Source organism: Gymnoscopelus braueri, assembly GCF_963280865.1.
Source record: "Gymnoscopelus braueri genome assembly, chromosome: 20".
Lineage (NCBI taxonomy): Eukaryota > Metazoa > Chordata > Actinopteri > Myctophiformes > Myctophidae > Gymnoscopelus > Gymnoscopelus braueri.
In genome coordinates, this window is record NC_137622.1 from 46213494 (window position 1) to 46240667 (window position 27174).

Sequence of the window (27174 nt, forward strand, 5' to 3'; positions counted from 1 at the left end):
TGGAACTACGAGTTGGTGATATTGCCCGTCAACGCAAATAAGTCCCATTGGGGAGCCATCGCGGTAGATTTCACCAAAAAGACAGTGAATGGTGATGTTATAGTATTAGATGTTGTGATAATGGATTCACTACGTGTGCATGAGCAAGACCTGGTTAAGGCATTTTTTCCACTGCAAAGGTACTTAGCATTACAGTACTTTGCATTGTATGGTAGAGGTATGGGTATTACATTTAGATATGAGTGTTATCACAGTTGTCCCAATTTCATAGAACAAACTGACGGCAGCAGCTGTGGTATTTTCACTTGTTTGTTTTCCAAAGCTGTTCTGTTTGATGTGAGCCTCAACACTTTCAAAAGCCACCGTGAAAAGCGAGATTGTGTTATGCATGAGTTGTCAGGCAAAAAGATATTTATCTGAGTACAAAGTTAAAGCATGTACTGTGATTTACTGTATCTTGGACAAACTACCTAAAAGGCTCTGTTGTGTCTGTATTCTTTTATGGTGTGGGGTTGTGTGGCCACTTGTATACACTATTGGGTTAGGGTATGGCCACTTGTATACACTATTGTCTGAAAAGGGCCCTTTTCTGACCCCTGACCTCACTGGACGGCCCGCCACTTTTTTCTACACCTTAGTGCCGCTTAGCGGAGAGTGTGGCTGTGTAGAGGGGGTCTCCCCGAACGCGTGCGTACCTCAGAAGTTCCGGCACTAAGCACCGTCTCCTGTCCAGTGTCCAATTTGTATAGGCTATGCACTGAAAACGGCCCTTTTCTGACCCTTGACCTCACTGGACGGCCCGCCACTTTTTTCTACACCTTAGTGCCGCTTAGCGGAGAGTGTGGCTGTGTAGAGGGGGTCTCCCCGAACGCGTGCGTACCTCAGAAGTTCCGGCACTAAGCACCGTCTCCTGTCCAGTGTCCAATTTGTATAGGCTATGCACTGAAAACGGCCCTTTTCTGACCCTTGACCTCACTGGACGGCCCGCCACTTTTTTTTACACCTTAGTGCCGCTTAGCGGAGAGTGTGGCTGTGTAGAGGGGGTTTCCCTGAACGCGTGCGTACCTCAGAAGTTCCGGCACTAAGCACCGTCTCCTGTCCAGTGTCCAATTTGTATAGGCTATGCACTCCTTTGAACAGCATCTATCAATTTAGATAAATAATTAATGTTTTAAATCCGTTTTTGTTACACAGAAACATAATATGTGATATATAGCTTCGTTTAAATGCTTAATTTATAGTTTTAATGTGCAAATGAACCGTTTTTCAATGGTTTTCAATGGTTTCTTTTTACTCTAGAGGGTACTCTTATTCTGAAGAGATCGTCCACCGGAAGTCTTATATTTGCTCCGTTATATTTGCTGACTGAACACTGCTGACGCGAGGTCACTGTTAACACAAAGTATGAAACCGAAAGTAAAGAACCTCATATGATCCTTTGTGAAGGAGCTGCAGAACATGGCGGATCACTCCGTCTCACATTTATCTTTAAAAGTCAGTGTTTTAACAGTAAAACCATGTATTTATTTCTACATGTTGCTGATCTGGAGCAGCTGTTACAACACATCTGTCACAGGTAAATGTTACATGAAATTATACTACTTATATTTACAGGTTCCTTCCATTTAAACTATGGTTCCAAACGGGGCGACAGCATAGTTAAATACTGGGAAGGGAGGGGCTGTTTATGTAGTAGATAAATAAAATGTGATCACGTTTTATTTTTTTGTTTCTGGAACTAACCCTGAAACATGACTGTCAACTTGTTCCTGGTGATCGCACTTTCTCCATTTACATCCCGTACATCTACATAAACGTTCAGACTTCAAATATAAAGTGTTGACCCCACGGCCATGGATGTTACAATTTGAATCGTGTGGGTCTAAATACCCGTATCTTCTCTATTGTTGAATAAAAAGCACTTTAATCTGACCGGTGGCCATTTTCCCCAATTTCCTCCACGCTTTCAATTACGCGACCCTATCGGTTGGGAGGTGTACTGCACTCTGATACCTTATAACTCTATGAGAAAATGGCCGCTGATTGGATTCAAATGCTTTTCATTCAGCAATACAGAAGCTACGGGTACTTAGACCCACCCGTTTCAACTTGTAACATCTATGGCCATGAGGTCAGCACTTTATATTGTAAATGTGAACGTTTATGTAGATGTACGGGTTGTAAATGGAGAAAGTGCAAAGACCAGGTAGAAGTTCCGCCATGACGCTCGTGTGAACCATAGGAAGCTTCTTCCCCCTTGTCCTCACACACCCTGTACTTCAGCCCCGGATGTTAAATCGACATTTACAGCCCGTATTTTTCAATATGTTTTAATCCCGTCTGTGTTCAGTAGTGTAAAGTAACTAAGTACATCAGCTTTTGTAAGCATGATTTGCGTGCATGGGGAACTCATTTTAAGCTCAGTGCTTTATAAGTCTTCCAGTTTAGTAGACCTTGTATTGTGAATTTGTACTTCCATGTACTGATGTTCTCATGTCTTACTAAATAAAGTGCATCAATCAATCAATCAATCAATCAATCAGTTGTACTGTAATTAAGTACAATTTTGAGGTATTTGTACTTTCCTGGAGTATTTCCAATTTTCAGTACTTTTACTACATCTCAGAGGCAAATATTGTACTTTTACAATTATTTGAAAACTAGTTACTAGTTATACTTTGTAGTTTTAGAATATTATTACAAAACATGCATTAACCACTTACATTTCGGCCTTTTGAAATTAGCAGATCTACAAGCTCACAATGTGTCGTGACGCATTGTTAGCTTGTAGATCTGTAGCCATGGTTCACATGACGCCTGTATACAAGCAGTCATGTTTCAGGGCTAGTAGATCTGCTATTTTCAAAAGATTTTTATACATTTTATACATTTGAAAACTTGTGAAATGGGACATTCTGCATAATGAGTACTTTCTACTTTTGTACTTTAAGTATATTTTGATACAATACTTTTGTACTTTAAGTATATTTTGATACAATACTTTTGCACTTTTACTCAAGTGTCTATCTCGAGTCACCAGACTTTCCACCGCAGATTCTGTCGGAAGTTCCCTGTATTCCTCAATGGGCTAGTTTAGTATTGGGGCGCATCAGGTGAACCCCGGCATTACACTAAATGTAAACAGGACGTAAACGAGGAATTAAAATGGCGTTCAGGCACAGACGGAATTAAAACACTTATCTGTTGAAACATATGGACTAATACAGTGCTCACAGGTTCCTAATGTCTAGTTAACATCCGTGGCAACAGGGTCAGCAGCACTTTGTGTTATTTTTGGTACATTAACAGAGAAGTATGGGCTTTGTGCGAGGATGTCTAGTGACTATTAGGGGGGAGAGACGAAGACTATCATAGATACGAGAAAAAAAAATCTGACTCTATAAAATATATATATGAATCTGATAGTCTTGATCCAAGACTAGTTTAGTGGTGTGTTGTGGGAAGTTTTGCCTATAGAAAGTGTCCTGACAGAAAAAGGTTGAATATACAACAAAAATATTTACAGTTAGGTGAATTAAGGGTTTTGTAGAGGAAGTGGCCAAATAGTAATAATAATATTGCTATGTGTAATGTGGCATAAATTCAGCTCATCTAGTGGATGAGAGTTCATTGTGTTTTCTCTCTAAGGGAGATCATAGCATATTCATAGATTTAATGTTTGTAGAGCAGTTGACTTGGATTTTGTTGTACTTTTTCTACCATGATGTGATTATATTTCCTTCAATACTTGACACACACAACTTAAGGGTCAGTGGAAATTGATTGATTGATTGATGTAGTTTATTTAGAAAGACATGAGAATAGTACATGACAGTACATAACAGTACATGGAAGTACAAATTCACAATACAAAGCCATCAGATCTCTCAATAATACGTTTTTGGTATTTTGGTATTAGTATCTAAATGTTTGGAATGTCTCCTGCCACTGTAAGGTGTGATATTGTTTACAGTACATCCCATGGACTCATTGTATATAGTTTACCCTCCCAAAGGAGGCATAATGTCATGTGTGTGTTGTGTGTTCAAAAACAAACTTAAAAGGGTGATAATTTGATAAGGGTTCGAATCTAACATTTGCATCTTGTACCGTACCGGGGTCTCGTTTACGAGCAATCTGTAAAGAATAAGATGATACTGTGTGGTAGGATGTACACACTTATCCTTTTTCTTAATAAAAAAAAGCAAAAAAAACAGTATGAAGTTTGCTTGTGTCACTTTGACAGCAGCCTCTTAGCTTTCCACGGGTGCTGCACTGCTGTAGTGTATAGAAGTCTGACTTTTTATATCAAATATTTTAAGAAGCAGCTGTGCACGTACAAATATCAAAGATTGGGCAACTACAATGTAGTTGCAACTACAATACCTAAAATGTATAAATTGCCACTGAAGGTGAGATTTTTGTACTCTACATTTCTCCAGTCTGTGTCTGTGTGCTTCTGCTGGGTGCTGATCACTGAGTTCTGTGGCTCTAGCAGGCTGTAGAGTTTAATTACACTCACTCAGCACACTTGGCAAGTTGTACCGACAGGTTTTAAACTAGCTTATGTTGATACAGACAACAACTACATAAACATAACAACCAGAACAGCTCAGGCTGCAGGTGGTCTGAAAGACACAGCTGCTGCTCTCTCTGCCCAGATAGCTATCTATTAAACTGAGCCGATAAACAAGTCATGCTGTTTTACATGTTCAATTTTTGTATTGTCCATACAGTCTGTTTGTTCACCACGCCAAGCAGGCACACGGCTGTCACTCATAACCCATTTATTGCTTTTCGAGTAAGCATTGTGCTTAGTGCCGTGGACTTTATTTTTATTTTTTAATTGTATTTATTCACAGGACAAACATTATGATAGTTCAAGTGTTGAACATTCATTGTATGAAGTAATAATCAAACAATATATAACAACTATTAAGTAAAAGATAAAAGTAAAATAACAATTCTAAATCAATCTGTAATAAATTAATTGCATGTAAATATGTGGATATACCCATTGAATATTATATTGTAGTAATGAAGTAAAAAAGAAAGAAAAAAGAAGGGAAAACAACAAAGAAAGAGAAAACAAATGGAGATAGAAGAGGGAGAAAGGAAGAGGGAATGGACTCAATGCATATCAGTTCAACTACTGCAAATTAATAATAATAATAATAATAATAATATAATATATTATGCCGTGGTCTAGTGCAGACACTCTTATATCTGAACAGGGCGTAAGAAATACATTGAATCTGATTATCTTGAGTCAGCAGACATTACATTCAGAAAAACATTTGAGCCATGCTAGACTCTGAACTATAAAGCAGGCTGAGGTGGAGGAGGAAGCTTACATCATCATCATCAGTGTTTATCAGCATGGAGAAGCAGTGATCAAATGAAAGAGGAAGGTCTATTTAAAGAGAACACCCTGTTGAGAACATGAGCTGTGATTGACATGTAGAAAAGTGTGTCTGTTTGTAAACAACCAGCTGACTGACATCTGATTACAGTATGAGTCCAGTGAGCATCATGAACTAACACCATGCTTCATTTGGTTTTGTTTTAAGGACAATATCAGGTGATCGGGTCTTCTCAGGACATCCTGGTCAAAGAGGGAGATGAGGTGATCCTTCCATGTCGTATTGAACCACCACTCGACATGGCCAGGAGGACAGTGGAGTGGTCCAGACCTGACCTGAGGCTGGCTTACGTAAATCTCCTCCAAAATGGACATTACAATAATGACGATCTGAACCCGTCGTACAGACAGAGGACGTCTCTGTTTGCTGAAAAGCTGCATCATGGGAACATCTCATTGAAACTGTCCAGGGTGAAGCTCTCAGACGAGGGGACCTACAGATGTTTTGCTCCACAACTGCGCATCTACACTTTGATCCAGCTCCTTGTTGGTAAGTGTTATTGTCCTAGTGATGCTGTGACCATAGATCCAACAGGCCTGAGTCACACTTCAACACAACATTGTTCACTTCACATCAAAGACAACACTGCACTCCATAGAGCAAGGAAACAACCATTCATAAACCTCCCTCTCACAACACTGTAACCTGTGTGGTATTATGAGGACCCAAACATTGGTAACTTCCTACCTGCCTGCTAAGAAAACCCTTAAATACCTGTATCACATCTCTGCCTTCCTCTAGGGGAGACAGACAGACAGACAGACAGACAGACAGACAGACAGACAGACAGACATTGATTGATTGATTGATTGAAATTTTTATTAGGCAAAAGAATGTAAAACAACACAGTTACATTTATAATACTTTTGTCTAAAAGGTCCGACCAAAAAAGTCCTTGCGGACTTGTTTCCGTTGGGGTCCTTGAATACATACACACTATTTCCCAATCTTAATCTTCCGTTAAAGACCTAGGTGTCACCTTTGACATCAACCCAAGACCTGAAGTGTCCGTAGGCCTACTGATAGAACATAATAATATAACTTTAGTTTATAAAGACATAAGACAGAATAAATAATAAAATCATTTTTAAATCATGTTTAAAAAATAATAATAATTAAGGAGTGGGGCTATCAAACCTTGTAGCTTCACCTGCCGCTGTTACATGCATTTAGGGGAAACACTCTTGTTAATTAAGTATTCAATCAATCAATCAATCAATCAATCAAAATTAATGTAATTACAGTAGAACTCGAGCTGTGTCTGTAAATAATGTTTTACATGTTCTCTCTTGTTGTAACATCCATAGCTTTAGATTTGTAAATATTGTCAGCATTGTAGATAGATGGATGGATGGATATATTGATTGATTATCATATTTATATGTTTATGTTTTTACAGGCTCAGGGTCTCAGCCAGTGATCTCTTCAAATGGACCTACAGACGGTGGTGTATCTTTGTCATGTGACTCTGGGTGCTGGTATCCACAACCTGAGATGTCTTGGCTGGACGGTGATGGAACCCTCCTCCCTGCTGGACCCTCAGTGACAGAGACACCTTCTCCACACTGTTATGATGTCCAGAGGAATGTGACAGTGACACCACCAGGTCTGGTGACCTGTAGAGTTCACCTGCCACACTTCAACCACACTGTTGAGACACAACGTTACATCTCAGGTAATGTTTATGTTTATGTTTATTAAAGGATCCCCATTAGAGATTCATGAATGAGCCTCTAGACTGATGCCCAGCTGTATCTTTCGGTAGCTCCAGACGACCCCTGTGCTCTAGACCCATTGTTGACCTGTCTGTCCAGTATAAAATGCTGGATGAGTGAGAACTTTCTTAAGCTAAATGAGGATAAAACAGAAGTTCTCATAATTGGCTCCAGTGAGCAGAGAGAATCAATAACAAGTAGACTTGGTAACCTGGCTGTAGAAAGTAACACCACAGTAAAGAACCTGGGGGTTATTATCGATTCTGAATTGAATTTTAATACACACATTAATCATGTCACCAAGATTGCTTTCTTTCATCTTAGAAATATTGCGCGAATTAGAGACTATCTGTCGTTAGACGATGCAAAAACGTTGATCCACGCTTTTGTTTTCTCTCGGCTTGATTACTGCAACGCACTCTACTCTGGCCTGCCAAAGAAAACAACTGACAGATTAAAACTTGTTCAAAATGCGGCAGCTAGAATTTTAACTAAAACTAGGATGAGAGAACATATCACTCCAGTTCTAGCTTCACTACACTGGCTCCCGGTTGTTTTTAGGATTGATTTAAAATTTATTTTAATAGTTTATAAAGCTCTAAATGGTCTGGCACCCTCCTACCTCTATGACTGTCTAGAGAGATATGTTCCAAACCGGCCCCTCAGGTCTTCAAGTGCTGACCTGCTCGAGGTGCCTACAATGACATATAAAAAATACGGTGAAGCAGCATTCTGCTTTTACGGACCGACAGTGTGGAATAAACTCCCATTACACCTAAGACAGGCAGCCTCTGTCGATAGCTTTAAAGCACAGCTCAAGACGGCATTAAAACACTTATTTATTGAAAGATATGGATTATTACATTAAACTACTACCCCGTAGCGATAGTTAACATTTGCTGCGTGGGGGTAAGCACCTTTATTTTCAATTTGTACATGTTTGGAGTGTTTACGGGGCATAGTGCAGAAAGTCCCTGTGTCCATGAGGGGTGAACCCTACAACTCTCATAGATTGAAAACGTCAGAATCGTAAATACGTCTACGAGAGTTGTATACTACAGCTAATATCGCATAATGTTAACCACTCGAAACCATTGTGCGACGAAGAACAAAATAATCCTGGCTGGCACAGAGACTTCCCTTGCAACATTTTGCAAAATTCATGGATTTAAGAACTATGAAGGGTGCACCAACATGAACGTTTTTTTTCTAAAGCATTAGATGTTTGGCCAGAACATAATGAAAGGCTAATTTAAGAAATGGATAGTTAACAAATGTACTGGAACTCCAACTGTCAAGACAGAACGCCTTATATTTGGCACACATTTGTGATACTCTCACATAGAATGAATCAAAATGTAAGCCATTAGGTGGCATAATAAACCGTAAACGAGCGGTTCCCCCCCCCCCCCTCCAAGACTGACCATGTAGCAAAGCCTACCGTCCTCATCATAATCATTCAATAATTTGAATGATTTTACTTTTATTCTCATTATACCCCGCAATGCCAGACGTAGGCTGCAACGTCACATTATTAAGCATGATTCATCAGGATCGCTTTGCAAATCCACAAGCTCACACTGCAACGCAGATTGAATATATTCGGGGCGCAACACCGTTGTCATAAAGTAACAAAGTACATGTACTCAAGTACTGTACTTAAGTAAAAAAAATTAGGTATTTTTACTTTACTGGAGTATTGCCAATTTTCAGTACTATTGTATTTCTACACCCCAACGGCAAATATTGTACTTTTACTTCCACTACAATCATTTGAAAACTTTAGTTACTAGTTACTAAGGCGTTCTGTCTTGCTACCGCTAACGCAGAACGATTTAACACTGGTTGCTTGTTTCTCTACCTGGCAACACCAAGTTGCCAGGTTCTGGAAAGAAACAAGCAACCAGTGTTAAATCGTTCTGCGTTAGCGGTAGCCGCTCAGGAACTTTCAGCGCATGTTTGACTATCATGAGACTCTACAATGAGTAGTAGTAGAGAAAAAAATAACTTTGCATCGGTTATAATAGACGAATTTATTTTCAATGTTTGGAGTGTCTACGGGGTATAGTGCTGAAAGTCCCTGTGTCCATGGGGGGTGAACCCTACAACTCTCGTAGATTGAAAACGTCATAATCATAAATACGTCTACGAGAGTTGTATTCTACAGCTAATGCGATATACAAGACCACAAGTAGCCTACCGCGAATGAGACGCGTTGTGAGCTTGTAGATCTGCTCTGACACTGTGTGTGTCTGTGTGTGTGTGTGTGTGCGTGTGCGGTGCGCTGCGCTGCTCAGGAGCGCAGCTGGCTGTCGGAGAAAAACACTGAATTGAAAATGTACTGATTGTAATGTGTAACTTTATTTAATATCAAAATAATATAGGCTACTGATATAATATCTTGTATAATTATAATTATTAATAATTCATAATTATAATTTTTTTAATATATTTTTCTATTTATTATTGCTGTTCGCAAGCCCGAGAATCTGGATAGAATCTTGTAGTGTGAGATGCCCCCGATTTTTTTAATCGTGTAGTGTGCATGTTTAAGATAATCTGATAAGAGAATCTTGAAAGATTATCTTGTAGTGTGTGATGATACCCGATTTAAAAATTAAATTAATATTAAGATTATCTCGTAGTGTATGGCCACCTTTGTAATTGTGTAATATGTAGGACACATGGATGTTAATGGAGACCAGGCAGGAATCAAACCTGTGAGCTTTGGACCACAGGACTGTAACCATTTTAACACCACTGTTGATTTGATTGATTTAATTGTATAATGTTTAGAGTTGTGTGTGTTATAACTATGTGTTTCAGAGGATATGAACAGAGATATAATGTTTATAGTTGTGTTATAACTATGTGTTTCAGAGGATATGAACAGAGATATAATGTTTATAGTTGTGTTATAACTATGTGTTTCAGAGGATATGAACAGAGATATAATGTTTATAGTTGTGTTATAACTATGTGTTTCAGAGGATATGAACAGAGATATAATGTTTATAGTTGTGTTATAACTATGTGTTTCAGAGGATATGAACAGAGATATAATGTTTATAGTTGTGTTACTGTATCTATAACTATGTGTTTCAGAGGATAGGATTCACACAGATATGTTTATAGTTGTGTTGTAACTATGTGTTTCAGAGGATATGATTCACACAGATATAATGTTTATCGTTGTGTTGTAACTATGTGTTTCAGAGGATATGATTCACACAGATATAATGTTTATAGTTGTGTTGTAACTATGTGTTTCAGAGGATATGATTCACACAGATATAATGTTTATAGTTGTGTTGTAACTATGTGTTTCAGAGGATAGGATTCACACAGATATAATGTTTACAGTTGTGTTATAACTATGTGTTTCAGAGGATAGGATTCACACAGATATAATGTTTATAGTTGTGTTATAACTATGTGTTTCAGAGAGTGACATTCCCACAGAGGGAGGATCAACTGGATCAGTGATTGCAGGGATTTTTACACCGATCATCATCATCATCATCTTAGTGGCAGCAGTACTGGGATATTTATACTGGAAGAAGAAGAAGCACCCTGGTGAGTATTGAACTGATTTGAACTGATTTTTTTGTAACTAGAAAAAGTGCTCCTCGGAGCACAGGTCTCCGCCAGGTCAGGTAGGTTATTTTGGCCTCCTGGTGGCGCTATAATAGGCCAATGTGAAAAGGGTGCCATTTCTTCTTAGGCCTTTCACGGCAATCGGACACTGCATTCATGATTTGAGGCATTTTGTTCAAAAAAATTGTTTTGCTAAATTAGACCTGCTGGTGGCGCTATAACAGGCCCATGTGAAACATTTGAGGCAGAGGTTCTGAATTGCCATCCATGGAGTGTGTGTGCACAGTTTCGCTGCGATCAAGCCAACGGTGCCGGAGATTAGCTGTTCACAGACGGACACACGGACGGACACACACACACACACACACGGACGGACGGACGGACAGGGGGCAAAACATACTCTCTCGCCATGCCTTTCGGCCTGGCGGAGACAATAATCATTGCTTTAGTAGAGTGTTTGTTCATTAACAGGGATCTCCCTGTCTTTCCAGCTCTTTGATAAAAATAAAATACATTTTCAGGGAGGTGACAAAATGTCAGCCAATCAGGAGAGAGTACCCATTTATCAGCTTTACTGTGTTCCAGTTCCAATGTTGTCTGCTCATTTCTTTGTGTCATCACTTCCTATTTCACTTGTTTATTCTGTATCCTGTGTGAGTTCTCTATCCTGATTGGATAAAATTGGTATCCTGGCCTGAAAATGCATTTTCTGTTTTCTAAAGAGCTGGAGAGACATGGAGACTCCTGTTACTGAACAAACACTCTGAGTATTATCACAATATAGAGCTATTTAACACCAAAGAAAATCACTTACCCTACCTTTAAATCTATATTTGATATATATTCCATCATGACATTATCAAAGACTTTGTCAATATATTGATTATATTGATCAAACATGTGTTCATGTAGTAAATGTATACATAGTGTTTGTAAGAGTTAACATGATGTGTATTAACCTGTAATCTTTCTCTATAGATGTGAAACAGACTCATGATGATGAAGGTAAGATAAATCCATGATGTACTGAGTTCCACTGCATGCTATCAACTGCTGAACTGCATCTGTTATTTTATTATGGTTAAATAAAATATAGTATAAATAATAATATTTATTTATTCATTTATAAATGTAATACTGTATTCATGAAGTGTTACCACACATACTGATTAACACATGATTTTACTCTAATGTGTTTCAGAGATGGCTCCATTGAATCCAGCAGACCAGCCTATAACGTATTCAGGTATTCATTCTGTTTTATTATCACTTATTGTCCTTATTGTCTCCACCAGGCCGAAAGGCATGGCCGAGACTGTGTGTGTGTGTGTGTGTGTGTGTGTGTGTGTGTGTGTGTGTGTGTGTGTGTGTGTGTGTGTGTGTGTGTGTGTGTGTGTGTGTGGGGGCTCACCGCACTCTAGCGTCATTCTTTTCCACAATTCCTCTCCTATTATTTATTAATTTAATAGTAAATTTGATTGGTTAAATATGTATGAGTTACACCATGGCCGACGCTCCATATCAGGAGAGATTTTAGCGTGATATCAGATCGTCTGTTTGGTGGCAGGTTGGAGGCTGTGTGGTGCAACAGCACAGTGATAGGTTTTATGATCACTAGGGGTCCCGACCCATAGTTTGAGAACCTCTGTTTTACATGGTATCACTGTAATCCTTGACCATCTAATAGAGGTAGAATCACATCAGGAACAAGCCACCATTCAAAGTAATAAGGTGACAGAAAACAACATGGTGTCCACATCCACTGAAGTTCAATGTGACACCATGTTATATTCAGTTCCTCAGGCTTATCATGTTTACTTCATGAGAAATGATGATAAATACATCATATGGTTATGGTCAAAAATACAATAGCCACCAGGGGGGGAGGTTGTGACTGCTCCATATGTGAGAATGTTCAGGCCTCAAACTGTACAAGTGTAGCAAGTTTCATGCTTTTATGAAAAATAGAAAGAGTTTTGTCAGGGCAAAGAGAGAATCCAGATGCAGACAAAGACCAAGGAAACATTTTATGCAAAAATGTAAATGTATTTAACTAGAAGTTACGCGGGCAGAATTCTAGTACCCCCCCTAACCCCCCCCCCCCAACCCCCCCAAAGAAAATGTAGTTTGGGGGTACAAAATCATGGGATAAAGAAAAGAAAAAAAAATACCCAGAGGGTCGCCCCCCCCCCCCCCCCCCCCTTAGGGGTCCCTGGAGACCCTGGGGTCTCCAGGCCGTGACCTACAGACACGGCGAAGGAAAACTGTAAAGCCACAACCACGCATGCAAGATGTTGCACATGAACTCTGCAGCCGCACTGAGGCGCTCCAACACAAACACTCTGACATGGCCACATCCACACGGATACGATTTTAGGTGAAACAGCATACGTTTTTAATCGTTTGCACGTTTTGGCCACACAGAGCCGGCGTTTTAGGTCTGCAATACGCTTATTTTTTAAAACGGGTCCCAGAGTGAATTAATCTGAAAACACCACCCTTGCGTCTCCGTGTGTACAACCAAATACGGCAATACGCATCTTTCCTGAACCGATGACGCTATAGCTCCACCTCTCGCTTAAAATACCTCAATTGTACTTAAGTACAGTACTTGAGTAAATGTACTTAGTTACTTTCCTCCACAGCAACACCCACAGGCCAGGCATATATACTACAGCGTTTTCAGTTTGTGGTGTTTTCAGTGGTTTCGTGTGGACACACACATTTCTTGAGACGATTCCGTGTGTACGGTAAACTTTTTGAAAACGACTGTGACATTTTTTTAAATGTATCCGTGTGGATGTGGCCTAAGCTTCACACAACAAACATCAGCATCACACACAACATTCACCACAATGACAAACAAATTACGTCCGCGCAAAAATAAGCAAGGGATCGCTTATTTTGGGGTTCAAAAATTGTGGGATAAAAATTTCCCCCAAAAAAGTTTTTAAATTTTTAACAATGCATCGCGTCCTGCCGTCCTCCCTCTCTCTCCATCTCCCTGTCTTCCTCTCTCTCCCTCCCTCGTTCCCTCTCTCTCTCTCTCTTTCCCTCCCTCCCTCTCTTCCTCTCTCCCTCCCTCTCTCTCTCTCTCCCTCTCTGTCTCTGTCTGTCCGTCAGCGAAAATTCTCTCTCGCTGTTTGGCTGACTATTCTCTCTCTCCCACCCTCCCTCTCTCTCCCCCCCTCTGTGTGTGTGTGTGTGTGTGTGTGTGTGTGTGTGTGTGTGTGTGTGTGTGTGTGTGTGTGTGTGTGTGTGTGTGTGTGTGTGTGTGTGTGTGTGTGTGTGTGAACATACGCTGGTGGGTGAGTACGCACCGTTTTTCGCCTTCAGCCAATTGCAGTGCATTTTTGTCACCTCCGCGACTAATGTGATGCAACGGGACTTTTGAGATGGCCATGCCCAAAATAGGGTGCCTTATTCGGATACATGCGTGTGAGTGGCCGCCCCTGCCGGTTCTCTGAATTTTTATTTTTAAATAGGCTCTGTCATGATTAATTGACCACACATATGAAGTGAAACAACTAAATTCTATCCAAACGATATCTTATAAGTAAATTCCGTGCCTCAAAGAAGAAGTTTGAGAGCTTTGTGAAGTTGAAAAGTCCGGAGAAAGCTGGCCAGAGAAACAATGGACCGAAACAATGGCTGCCGTTGGTGTTTGAGCGACGACGCTGATAGGCTGGGAGAGTGAGGTTGGGTTGGGTTGCCATGTCATGTCCAGGTGTTGTAAGCGTGAAGTGGGTGTAAATTGGTTAGAGAAAGTGCGTCGACGCATGCGCAGTGCGCAGTGCGCAGTGCGCAGCTTTGTGTTTTTTCATGAAGCTGGTTGCTTGTTGCTCGCGCACGATCTGGCAACAGCGGTGCATACGCATGCGCAGTGCGCATTTTTTTCCGGACAAACTGATTTTTTCCAGATTTTTTCCCGTTTTGCCCGTTCAGCCAGTCTGCGGATTGTAGTATAGATAAAGTCAAAACAGAACTTGTCAAGCAGAAGGAGGCAACAAAGGTACAACTTAACAAGTCCAGAAGGAGTTAACTTAAGGTCAAAGCAAGGTTAAGCTTTACTGTAGGTCCAAAGCTTCTCAAACTGATGAATACAAACTTCAGGCCTTGTCTTCATAAGGTTGGAGCTGTGTGGGAGGCATTCAGGCTGAGGGAAGAGACCAAGAGTTAAAGCAGGTCAGAAGAGGAACAGGTTCTCAAACTAAAGATCTGCTGATTTACATCTGATCTAATACTGAAAGCACAGACGTGTGTACTAGCTGTAGGAATGTTATCACTGAGCATAGAATGTCAGAGCAGACAGGACAGTCAAACTGCCATGAAAATAACTTGAAAACGTGAAAACATATGTTATTGAATTATTGACTATCAGTCATTGAATGACTGATAGTAAAAAAAGAAAAAGGAAAAAAATCCATTGCTGACTAGGCCTGTTGTTACACCAGTATTTAACTACATAAAATTAGTACAACATACAATGATAATTCTAGTGAGAGTGATTGCCTTCTATAACTTAAAGAAACTTCACATTAAATGATGCAATACTGTCATCTGTTGCTATAACATGGTAACACACTTCAATGATACATTCATACATTACAGATGTCGTCATTGATGTCTTTCTTTCTTTCTTTCTTTCTTTCTTTCTTTCTTTCTTTCTTTCTTTCTTTCTTTCTTCTTTCCTCAGATCTCATAACAAATGATGAAGAAATTCGTATTGTGATGGTGGGGAAGACTGGAGCTGGAAAGAGTGCCACAGGAAACACCATCCTGGGTCCTGAAGCATTTGAATCAAATTTTTCACCTGATTCTGTGACATTGAGCTGTAATAAGGCCAGTGGTGAAGTGGCTGGTAGAAAGGTTTCTGTTATTGACACTCCAGGCTTGTTTGACACTGGGTTCAGTGAATATGAAACCATTAAAGAGGTCAGAAAGTGTATTACTTGTGCTGCTCCTGGTCCTCATGTGTTCCTGGCTGTGATCAAACTAGGGAGATACACAGACGAGGAGAGGAACGTTGTGGCAAAGATTCAGAAAGAATTTGGACAAAGTTCAGACAAATACACCATGATTCTCTTCACTCATGGTGACAAGCTTAAAGGTCAAACAATTGATGAATTTGTGAATGAATCTCCAGAACTACAAGAATTAATCAGCAAATATAGTGGTTTTTATCATGTCTTTGACAATGAAAGTAAGGATCCCTGTCAGGTCACTGAGCTGCTGGAGAAAATCAACCAGATGGTGGAGAAGAACGGTGGAAGCCACTACACCAACCAGAGGTTCCAAGAAGAAGTAAGGAGACAAGGTGAGAGAGACAAGTCATTCCTCTTTAAAGGAGCTGTCAATGGAGTATAGACAAATTCCAATACCCAACTTCCACACTCGCTCTCTCCACTCACGCATTAGTCCAGTCTCTGAGCGAGGAGGAGGAGAGGATTATATGTGAGTCCAGAGGAATCAAGCCAGCTGGACTGATGGACACATAACAATTCCTCACTCCTGCATGCTCACTCACTCACTCCTCCTGCATGTCATGTTATATATTAGAAGCTGTATTTCTCATATACAGTATGAGCTGTTTGACATGCATTCTCTCTCAACAAACAGCATGATAGTATAATTAAAGATCAACCCATTATTTACTTTGTTACTTCAGCAGCTTAGATCACTGTTATTCAGAATGATAATATAAATGCTTAACTTCAGTATATCTGCAGTTTAATCAAATGGGACACTTTCACCCTCAAACCGTTCAACAGACTCATGCAGACACATTACATTTTAGGATTTGAGCAGTTGTTGAGCAGAACAAAGTTTCATCAGCTCTAAAACATCTCTTTGAAGTCTGTGACACGGCACAGCTTTTTGTTGTTGACCCCATCTCCCAGACAGTGTAGTCATGGTTTCGATCCCATAGCCCAAGGAGGCGGTCCATCCAATAACAGAACAGATAGGCAGTCAACACTTCTGGCGAGCGGACGAGAACAGTCTGGAACACTGGATGTACACTCACTGTTAGAAGCTCCAAGCGTCTTGTAGAGCTCAGTCTCTCTCTGGTCTGTAATGAACACTGGATGTAAACTCTGTTAGACGCTCCAAGCGTCTTGTAGAGCTTTCTCTCTCTCCGGTCTCGGCTCCCTTAAAAGCAAACGACCATTTGGGACACCAATTATTTCCGGGTTAAGCTGGAGGACCGAGTGAGCGAGTGAGCAGAGATTTGGCTAATGGAGCAGTAACTGGTGGGAGGGTCTTGTCATACAGGGTAGGGCTCACGATTCAATTTGGTTAAGATCCATCTGGTAACGATTTGATCCTACGATGCATCTCATGTTTCTATATTACTGCACATGGCTACTTTATGTAGACTTGAACTACTTTAACGACTTTAACTAGAATATTCGCAATTCTGGGAAATTGCAAGTGTGGTTGCACTGACGCGATTCACGGGTCAGGGCCGCTGGGACGTGAGGAATACGCTGGGAGGAATACCGTGGATAACTGGTGTTAGAGTCACTCACGTGCAGTCAGGCTTACATGCTGTCACTCTATGACAAACAAGATGCGACGCGTTGTGAACTTGTAGACCAACTGTTTTATGCGTGCGATGCAGCAACACCAGCATGTGACACAGGCACGCCTGTGTAATAAATTCATACATTAATTGTGTGATGTCCTTGTCTCTACAGCTCTGCCAGCACCTACAGGTCTGAGCTTTGGCCTGGTGGGAGCTGACAACATGGAGGTCACCTGGGTCGCTCGTCGCGTCCTCAACGTTGATGACATCAGCTTCCTGATCAGGTAGAACATTGTTCACATTTCTCAAGGAAGAACTGTGCAGTACCAGTGTGCATTACTCAAATACGTCTACATTATCTGTGTGAAATGTGTGTTCATTGCTTTGTGTTCATTGATTAGGTACCACCGTATTGACCATGATGATGAAACCACAGAAACAAGTGTTGGAGGCAGGAGCAACAGCGTGGTGCTGAGAAGTACGAAACGCGTGCACACGTATACACACACACACACACACACACACACACACACACACACACACACACACACACACACACACACACACACACACACACACACACACACACACACACACACACCACATGATTAATCCGTTGTCTCTCGTTCTCTTGCCCACAGATTTGCTGCCTAACACAGAGTATGAGGTGAGCGTGGTGTGTGTGAACAAACAGAGAGAGTGCTCACCAGTAATTGGCAGCCAGAGAACAAGTGAGTATCCTTTAGGAACTAAATGACTTCAGATGTACAGTATAAAGTTAACATCCTTAACTCTGAGTGTACAAATGCAACCAAATAGACCCGTTGACAAGTGGATAAATTAACACTGATGATTTTACCTTGTGTACCTACCAACTACCAATCTAGAAATTGACATGTGATTCAAATTTGGGATTGACTGGACGTTTCGTTCTTGATTTTTTGGCATTTTTTGTAAAACAGGCCCCTCCCACTAACTTTGGAAGCCAATTACGGACAAACGGTATGGACTATCAAAATTCCGCTTGGTTATGTTTATCGCATGGGTCCAGAGATCATGTGCTCTGATCTTTGTGAAATTTGGACAAAATATTTGGGAGGAGGAGCTAAAAGTGTGTTTTGAAGAAAATTCTAAATGACGCAAAATCTATCCAGACGCAAATGGGCGTGGACTATATGTGGAGTTGCGTCATAACCAGGGGTGCACATAACTGGTGCGCAGGTGCGCATGCGCACCCAAAATAAATAATGTTTTTATATATAAAAATAATACATTTTGTGCGCACCAAGTCACATCTCCAGGTGCTCTTCTGAGTACTAGACCTAAAAAGTTATGTGCACCCCTGGTCATAACCCAAGGAATCCAGGGAAAATATTGTTTTATTCTACGACCTACGGTTCAAGAGTTATACGCCGAAACGTACAGTGGGCTGTTATAGCGCCACCATGAGGCCGACTGGTGTAATAATTTTTCTGATAATTTTGCATTAAACTACGAACCTCCCCTCCAGGTCTTGTAACTCTAGCCCTTACGGTTTCCGAGAGAAAAATACTTGAATGGGAGTTTTTGCATTTTCCCATTCAAGTCAAGGGGGAAAGTTAATGCACTAATAAATCCATATCAATGAAACCATACAACCAATCTCTTAGCAAAATGGATGCACACGATTCCTGATGAAGCTGGTCAATTTGACATATGGCACGAATGTGTGGAAAACTGAGGGAGGAGTAGCGCGGCAAAATAAAGTTTATCTAGAAAGAATAATACAAAATAAAGTCGGAAGATTACTATAGTGTGGTTGCCCTGTTAGGGCAGCCACCAGTGGCGTAACGCAGAATCGCGGGGCCTCCCCGCGGGAGTTTCACGCACAACCTGTGCAAAAATTTCGGGTCTAATTCGGGTCTAATTCGGTTCTATTTGACCAATATAAATCAACTTTTTTCTTTTTTTTTGCTGTAAAAATATTTGTATCAGCGCAGGCGGGGCCCCCCCTGCTGGTGCCCCCCCCGCACCGCATCACTTGCTACCCCTCCGTTACGCCACTGGCAGCCACACCAATAAAGTTAATCTATTAACTAGAATATTCGCAATTCTGGGAAATTGCAAGTGTGGTTGCGCCGACGCGATTCACAGGTCGGGGCCGCTGGGACGTGAGGAATACGCTGGGAGGAATACCGTCGATAACTGGTGTTAGAGTCACTCAGGTGCAGTCAGGCTTACATGCTGTCACTCTATGACAAACAAGATGCGACGCGTTGTGAACTTGTAGAACAACTATTTTGGGTGTGCGATGCAGCAACACCAGCAAGTGACACAGGCACGCCTGTGTAATAAATTCATACATTAATTGTGTGATGTCCTCGTCTCTACAGCTGTGCCAGCACCTACAGGTCTGGGCTTTGGCCTGGTGGGAGCTGACAACATGGAGGTCACCTGGATCACTCCTCACGTCCCCAACGTTGATGACATCAACAGCTTCCTGATCAGGTAGAACATTGTTCACATTTCTGAAGGAAGAACTGTGCAGTACCAGTGTGCATTACTCTAATACGTCTATGTTATCTGTGTGAAATGTGTGTTCATTGCTTTGTGTTCATTGATTAGGTACCACCGTATTGACCATGATGATGAAACCACAGAAATAAGTGTTGGAGGCAGGAGCAAGAGCGTGGTACTGAGAGGTACGAAACGCGTGCCCACACGTATACACACACACACACACACACACACACACACACACACACACACACACACACACACACACCACATGATTAATCCGTTGTCTCTCGTTCTCTTGCCCACAGATTTGCTGCCTAACACAGAGTATGAGGTGAGCGTGGTGTGTGTGAACAAACACAGAGAGAGCTCACCAGTAGTTGACATCCAGAGAACAAGTGAGTATCCTTTAGGAACTAAATGACTTCAGATGTACAGTATAAAGTAAAATCCTTAACTCTGAGTGTACAAATGCAACCAAATAGACCCGTTTACAAGTGGATAAATTAACACTGATGATTTTACCTTGTGTACCAATCTAGAAATTGAGATTATTCATTCTCTACAATTTACTATTTAGACATTTAGCAGAAGCTCTTAACCAGTGTGACTTACAATAAACAAGGTAAACACATACATCAAATGCAGAGACAGTGTAATGCCTCAGTTAACTAGGATCACCAGTAATCCAAGAACATGGCATCAGTCTAAACAATTACTATCAAAATAATAATCTGTACAGTTAAACTATAGGATACCAGGTAAACAAAGAACCTAGCATCTGTCTAAATAACCTGCTATCAAAATGTTGACATTGTGCTCAAAGTCCAAGAAACAAAAACATGCAAAATAAAGTCTGTCTCTCTCTCTCTCTCTTTTTCTCTTTCTCCTCCCCAGCCCTGGACTCTCCGGACGGCCTGCGTTTCACAGACATCCTGACCAACTCCTTCACGGTCCACTGGGACGCCCCTCAGTCCCGGATCACGGGGTACCGCATCCGCTCTCAGATTTCCAACGGCGGGCAGGCCAACGAAACGTGGCTGCCCTCCTCCATAAGCCACTTCACCCTGAGGGGACTAACCCCTGAGACGGACTACCAGGTCAACATCTATGCCGTGAGCGGGAACCAGGAGAGTCTTCCACTCAGCGGAACACAGAAGACTAGTAAGTGTTCCTGCTTTTATTTTTTTCTACCTATGAAATGTATTTTATAATGAGCTATCTATGTTAATGTTTAACCACTTAACTTAGGCTATTCACTGCCGGAATAAATAAATCAATCAATCATCCACTTCCAGATTTTTTACGATTTTCTTACCTTTTCAAGTAGTCACATAATATTTATCTCCAGTATGGGTTATGACACAACTCCCTACATAGGCCTCGTCCATTTGCGTTTGGATAGATTTTCCACCATTTTGAATTTTCTTCAAAACACACTTTTAGCTCCTCCTCCCACATATTTTGTCCAAATTTCACAAAAATCCGTACACATGATCTATGGACCCACGCGATAAACCTATCGAAGCTGAATTTTGATTGTTCATACCGTTCGTCCGTAATAGGCTTCCAAAGTTAGTGGGAGGGGCCTATTTTACAAAAAATGCCAAAAATCACTAACGAAAGTAGCCTGGTAAACCCCCTACCCCCTGCTTCCGGAAATCTCATTTACATTTGGTTTCAGGAATTGAGTCTGTGATTGACAGCGGAGGTTGGCCAATCAGGTGGAATACCTGTATATGGAGCCGAGTGCAGCCGACCAAAATGGTTTGTCGGCCATTGAAATTATGTCCGCTAGCGATGCGCGGATCGCGGTTTTAGCCGCGGTTGCCGCGGTTAACCGCGGTTTGGGTGGATTCGGGTCAATCAAATATAATTATTAATTAATATCGGATAAACCGCGGGTGAAATATTGCGGTAAATAAATTAATGACATCTAATATATCTATCCATAAAATAGCTAAATCTCTGCGTGCTTGTGTCTGTGTGAGTGTGTAGAGCAGCCTCTGTGCGATGCGATCACAAAATGCATTGATTTAGCCTATGGAATGTCGGTGCGTCTTTTTTCTTTTTTTTAAACCGGTGCTGCTGTGCTGCGCTGGCAGCAGAGCAGTGCGCTCTGTATGTTGGATGCCACATGTATGTTGGATGCCTGTATGTTGGATGCCACACAGAGTCTGTATGTAAGAAGAGTCTATGACGTGTGGAGCGTTGTCCAGAGTGTTTTAGAGAAGAGAGAAGAGTCTAGGACGTGTGGAGCGTTGTCCAGGGTGTTTTAGAGAAGAGAGAAGAGTCTAGGACGTGTGGAGAGTTGTCCAGGGTGTTTTAGAGAAGAGAGAAGAGTCTAGGACGTGTGGAGCGTTGTCCAGAGTGTTTTAGAGAAGAGAGAAGAGTCTAGGACGTGTGGAGCGTTGTCCAGGGTGTTTTAGAGAAGAGAGAAGAGTCTAGGACGTGTGGAGCGTTGTCCAGGGTGTTTTAGAGAAGAGAGAAGAGTCTAGGACGTGTGGAGCGTTGTCCAGGGTGTTTTAGAGAAGAGAGAAGAGTCTAGGACGTGTGGAGAGTTGTCCAGGGTGTTTTAGAGAAGAGAGAAGAGTCTAGGACGTGTGGAGCGTTGTCCAGGGTGTTTTAGAGAAGAGAGAAGAGTCTAGGACGTGTGGAGCGTTGTCCAGAGTGTTTTAGAGAAGAGAGAAGAGTCTAGGACGTGTGGAGCGTTGTCCAGAGTGTTTTAGAGAAGAGAGAAGAGTCTAGGACGTGTGGAGAGTTGTCCAGGGTGTTTTAGAGAAGAGAGAAGAGTCTAGGACGTGTGGAGCGTTGTCCAGGGTGTTTTAGAGAAGAGAGAAGAGTCTAGGACGTGTGGAGCGTTGTCCAGAGTGTTTTAGAGAAGAGAGAAGAGTCTAGGACGTGTGGAGCGTTGTCCAGGGTGTTTTAGAGAAGAGAGAAGAGTCTAGGACGTGTGGAGCGTTGTCCAGGGTGTTTTAGGGAAGGTTCTGACAGCTTCCCTGTGTTAGCTGATCTGAGGGAGCAGGAGGGGTTGTAGGGTTGGATCAGGTTTTGAAAGTATGGAGAGGCCTTTCCAAAGAACCAGTTAGTTAACTAAAAACTAAATAACTAGAACTAGAATTGACAAAAATAAGGCTTTACATAAGACAATAACTAACTGAAACTTGTGTGTTTACTAAACAAACACAAATATAGAGAATTAGTTTTAGTCTTTGTCAGTATCAAATATTATTCTTTAAAAAATAGTGAAAATAGCAGATATACAGTACAAGCTATTTTTTTTGCTTTTTGAATCTCGCCCCTGACTACCTCATATTACAATAAAAATAAATTAAACTAATCAAAACTAAACTAAAACTAAAATAAAAACGTATCTCATTATGGAATATTATTTAAAAACATTTCGTTTGAGTTCTGCTACAGCAGGGGTAACCAACCAGTCGATTACGATCTACAGGTAGATCATCAAAGCATTCTAAGTCGACTGGTGGCAGACGGGCAGCCATCGACAATTCACAGAATTTGTGTAGTGTAGACTAGACTAGTGCGTCCAAGGCTGTGTTGCCAAGTCTGCTTATTATAAGCTACTTTGGGCTTGTTTTTCTGTAAAGTCGCTTGAATATATTGGGGGTCCTTGACATGAAAATGTTTGTGAACCACTGCTCTAAAACAACATTCAACAATAAAGTTGGACTGAACTGCCCTAGTCGCTTATTTTGGACTTCTTTTCATAGAGCTGGTTGCTTGTTTCTCTCACACAATCTGGCAACGCTGGTCCAAGGGAAGCCATGCGTCGTTGTTTTCCTGTACATTCCGCGCACACTAGCCCTGAAACATGACTGTCATACAAGCGTCATGTGAACCATGGCTACGCGCACACATAATTCAACTCTCGGGTCGCGCTCAAGAAATAACGAGCGCAGTCTCGTGACATGCAAGCCTCTTCAGTGGTGGAGAACGCTGGATTTAAATCTTCAAACAGTGCAGCAGATCGCATTTGAGCACAAGCAGTGGTGGAAGAAGTACTCAGATATTTTACTTAAGTAAAAGTAGCAATACCACAATGTAGAAATACTTTTTAGGCCTGTTTTCAAAATGTTATTTGAGTAAAAGTACAACATTATTGGCATCAAAATATACTTAAAGTACCAAACCAAATATGTTTGAAAATAGCAGATCTACAAGCTCACAACGCGTTGCGATGCATGTTGTGAGCTTGTAGATCAGCTATTTTCAGATAGTTATAAAATAGGGCTAAAGTGGTTAATGTATGATTTATAATATAATACATTTAAATATATATCTGCAAAGTAACTAGTAAGTAAATAATCGTAGTGGAGTAAAAATATTGAATATTGGATATACTCCAGTAAAGTAAAAATACCTCAAAAGTCTACAGTACTTGAGTAAATGTACTTAGTTACTTTACACCACTGAGCACAAGTGTGCTGCCTGTGATGTATGAAAAATTAAGGCAAGAGTTACTAAAGGGCTGAGCCATGTAGAATTGATGGACTGTCTTAACTAGAATGGTCCTCCTCAGAGTGCAGATCTCCGCCAATCTCCGCCAGGCCGGGTTGTCTACCCAAGGCCTGCAAACTTTGGAAGTCAGTCATAGCCACTTGGAATGGGAAAAAATCATAACTTTTCAAAGAATGTTAACTAATCTTCTTAAAGAAGAATCTGAAAATGAGCACTGGCACTGACTCTGCATAATTATGGAGGTTTGATACTTCATGCAGACGTTAGGTGGCTCAGTCGGGGCAACGTGTTGCAGCGTTTTCTGGATTTACTGCCAGATATCATCATTTTTCTGAAGTCGAGGGACGAGGAGTATGAGCAGATCATTGATGTCTGACGATGCTTGGTTATTGGACTGAAATCAGAATTTGGCCGTAGATTTGTTGAGGTACAAGGCATGAGTTAAGTAGCTGCTTTTGTATCAAACCCTTTCCTCAGTATTGACATTGAACAGCTGTCAGTTAAAATGCAGGATGTGTTTGCATTAACTACAGGTGTTGAAATGGAGATTTTTTAACTACTAACTGCATGACTACCAACTGGAGGGCAGAGGTAGAAACCTGGACTTGATTGTGTCTTGTGCACTTAAGGTGCATGCCTACTTGAAAATAATAAAATTCAAGTTTAGAACTCATATGACTGACTCACATCTTAATGACTGCCTCAGACTGGCATTCACTAAGTATCAACCAGATTTCAAAAGGCTTGCAGATAATGTGCAGTCACAGAAGTCTCATTAAAGGTGGGCAAATCCTGAGAGTATTGTATCTGTCACCATATCTGTGCAAATATGTGGTCATGGATGCATTTTTGTCATTTGAACAGAATATCTGTAAATGTGAAAATTCTGAGAAATTGAGAACTGAGAAACTAAATATTGTGCATTGAAGAGAAGAAATCTGTTTTATTTCATGTCCTTTGTGTTTTGTTTTATTTAAAAATAACTCAACAAAGAAGTTTATTTGTATTTTTGTCCTAATATTTATATTTCTAATTTGTTTTTCTTAATATTTTAGGCATTGATTATATAACTATTATCTTTATTCTTATTTAAACTACTAGTCTTTGTGTGGATGTATGCACATGCATTGAGCCTGTCAGAAATTGCAATCGTGCAAGTGTTTTTTTAAAACATATTTTAGTAGTAGATCATGGCTTACAATTGGAAATAAAATGTGCTCTTGGGCTTGAAAAGGTTGGTTACCACTGTGCTACAGTATTACCACACATGTGAGACAAGTAAAGAAACATCCACACTTAAATATTAATATAAGTATATAATGTTTCTTTTGAGCTGGTCTTCCTCAGTGTTTCTCTCTCTCATGACACTTCAAAGGAATAAACAGCTGATCATTTATGAATCCATAAATAGGTTAGTCTAGGTGGTTATTCATGTTTCTGATTTCAACCTTTTAACCCATTAAGACCCGAGTCCGATTTAAAAAATGTCTCCTAACAGTTTTCTGTAAAATCTATGTTTCTATATCGGTGGTGCTCAAGACCTTTTCATGTCAAGGACCCCCAACATGATATATATTTGGCCGTGGACCCCCATCTGAGAATATGTTGTTCCAGGGACCCCCAGAATCAAAGATTTGAGTTAAAACATTTTCGCTTTAAGAAAATGTATACTGTATATTCAAAGATTTGCACACATTTTCAAGATTTTTCAAAAATAGCAGATCTACAAGCTCATAGTGCGGCTCAAAGCGTGCTACGAGCTTGTAGATCTGCTGTTTTTGTATAGCCAAAGTATAAAATAATGGATGACATGGTTACAATGATAGTAATGCTATATTAACCACCCCCTCCCTCCCAAGGACCCCTCTGGGGTCCCCGGACCCTACTTTGAGAACCAATGTGCTATATAATCTATAATCTACTGACACAGATTACCAGCTTTCCTGGTTTTAATGGGTTAAAGGAGACTTGACAGGCAGTGTGACATCACAGGAAGCAGCTGAACATGACTAATACCTTGATACCACCATGTCTTTATGTCCTAAATGAGTATCTATGGAATGATTACACATACTGTGTGTGTGTGTGTGTGTGTGTGTGTGTGTGTGTGTGTGTGTGTGTGTGTGTGTGTGTGTGTGTGTGTGTGTGTGTGTGTGTGTGTGTGTGTGTGTGTGTGTGTGTGTGTGTGTGTGTGTGTGACATCACCAGGAGACCAAGAGGCACCGAGAGATAGAATAACACGAAGATGGAACGTAGTCAGTCACAGATGGAGGCAACAGTTAGAGAAGCTTACAAACATTGATGACTATAAAGTTACCAGAGTTGGGAGTCTTGTGTTTGGGAAAGGTGTTGAATTCCGCATCGCAAGGGGAAGTGATGGAACTGAGGTGTTCTTGGGGTTAAGAGATGACGGCACTGAAGTGGCAGTGAAGAGAATGTCTAAAATCAACTATGAGGTGCTGAAGAATGAGAAATACTTTTTACGTCTTCCAGAGCTTGATGATCCTTCTATTGTACGATATGTTGACTTTGTAGAGGATGAGAACTTTGGTTACATTGCTCTTCAGTTATGTGAATACACACTGGAAGAACACATCACTGAACCCAACCTTTCTGTAGTGGAGAGGAAACGGCTTGCAGGTCAGGTTCTCCAGAGCTTAAGAGTTCTTCATGGTCAGAATCCTCCTATTCTCCACAGGGATATCACGCCCCAGAATGTCTTGATTGGTAAGATACAACATAAACATAAAACAAGCAAATCAATAGAAATATGAACAACATATCATCACTGTCAGGTGGAAACTGACAGTGATCATTACTTTTAATTAATGTGAAAATCGGTTTTGGATCCAATGTAGTTATTATTTAGTCACAAGATCTTGTTAATACTCTTCATTTGTTCAATGTTTATAACGCACACACACACGCACACGCA

The 27174-nt window shown here is 40.8% G+C and overlaps 1 protein-coding gene across 5 annotated transcripts in view; it reads left to right on the top strand.

Moving 5' to 3' along the window:
• LOC308076244 (uncharacterized protein) overlaps positions 1–27174 on the top strand; it is a 124760-nt gene that overhangs the window by 93107 nt on the left and 4479 nt on the right. For 2 of the 5 annotated variants that reach the window (XM_080416439.1, XM_080416443.1), the window contains 9 exons: positions 15432–16052; positions 17434–17545; positions 17663–17739; positions 17903–17992; positions 19634–19748; positions 19866–19942; positions 20066–20155; positions 20655–20921; positions 26448–26966. In XM_080416439.1, the coding sequence (XP_080272565.1) occupies positions 15432–16052; positions 17434–17545; positions 17663–17739; positions 17903–17992; positions 19634–19748; positions 19866–19942; positions 20066–20155; positions 20655–20921; positions 26448–26966 (1968 nt within the window). Of the gene's footprint in view, positions 1–1410; positions 1577–5570; positions 5919–6822; positions 7099–10582; positions 10715–11713; positions 11741–11936; positions 11982–15431; positions 16053–17433; positions 17546–17662; positions 17740–17902; positions 17993–19633; positions 19749–19865; positions 19943–20065; positions 20156–20654; positions 20922–26447; positions 26967–27174 lie in introns of those variants that run through there. The other 3 variants (XM_080416442.1, XM_080416441.1, XM_080416440.1) reach the window with 3 other exon arrangements.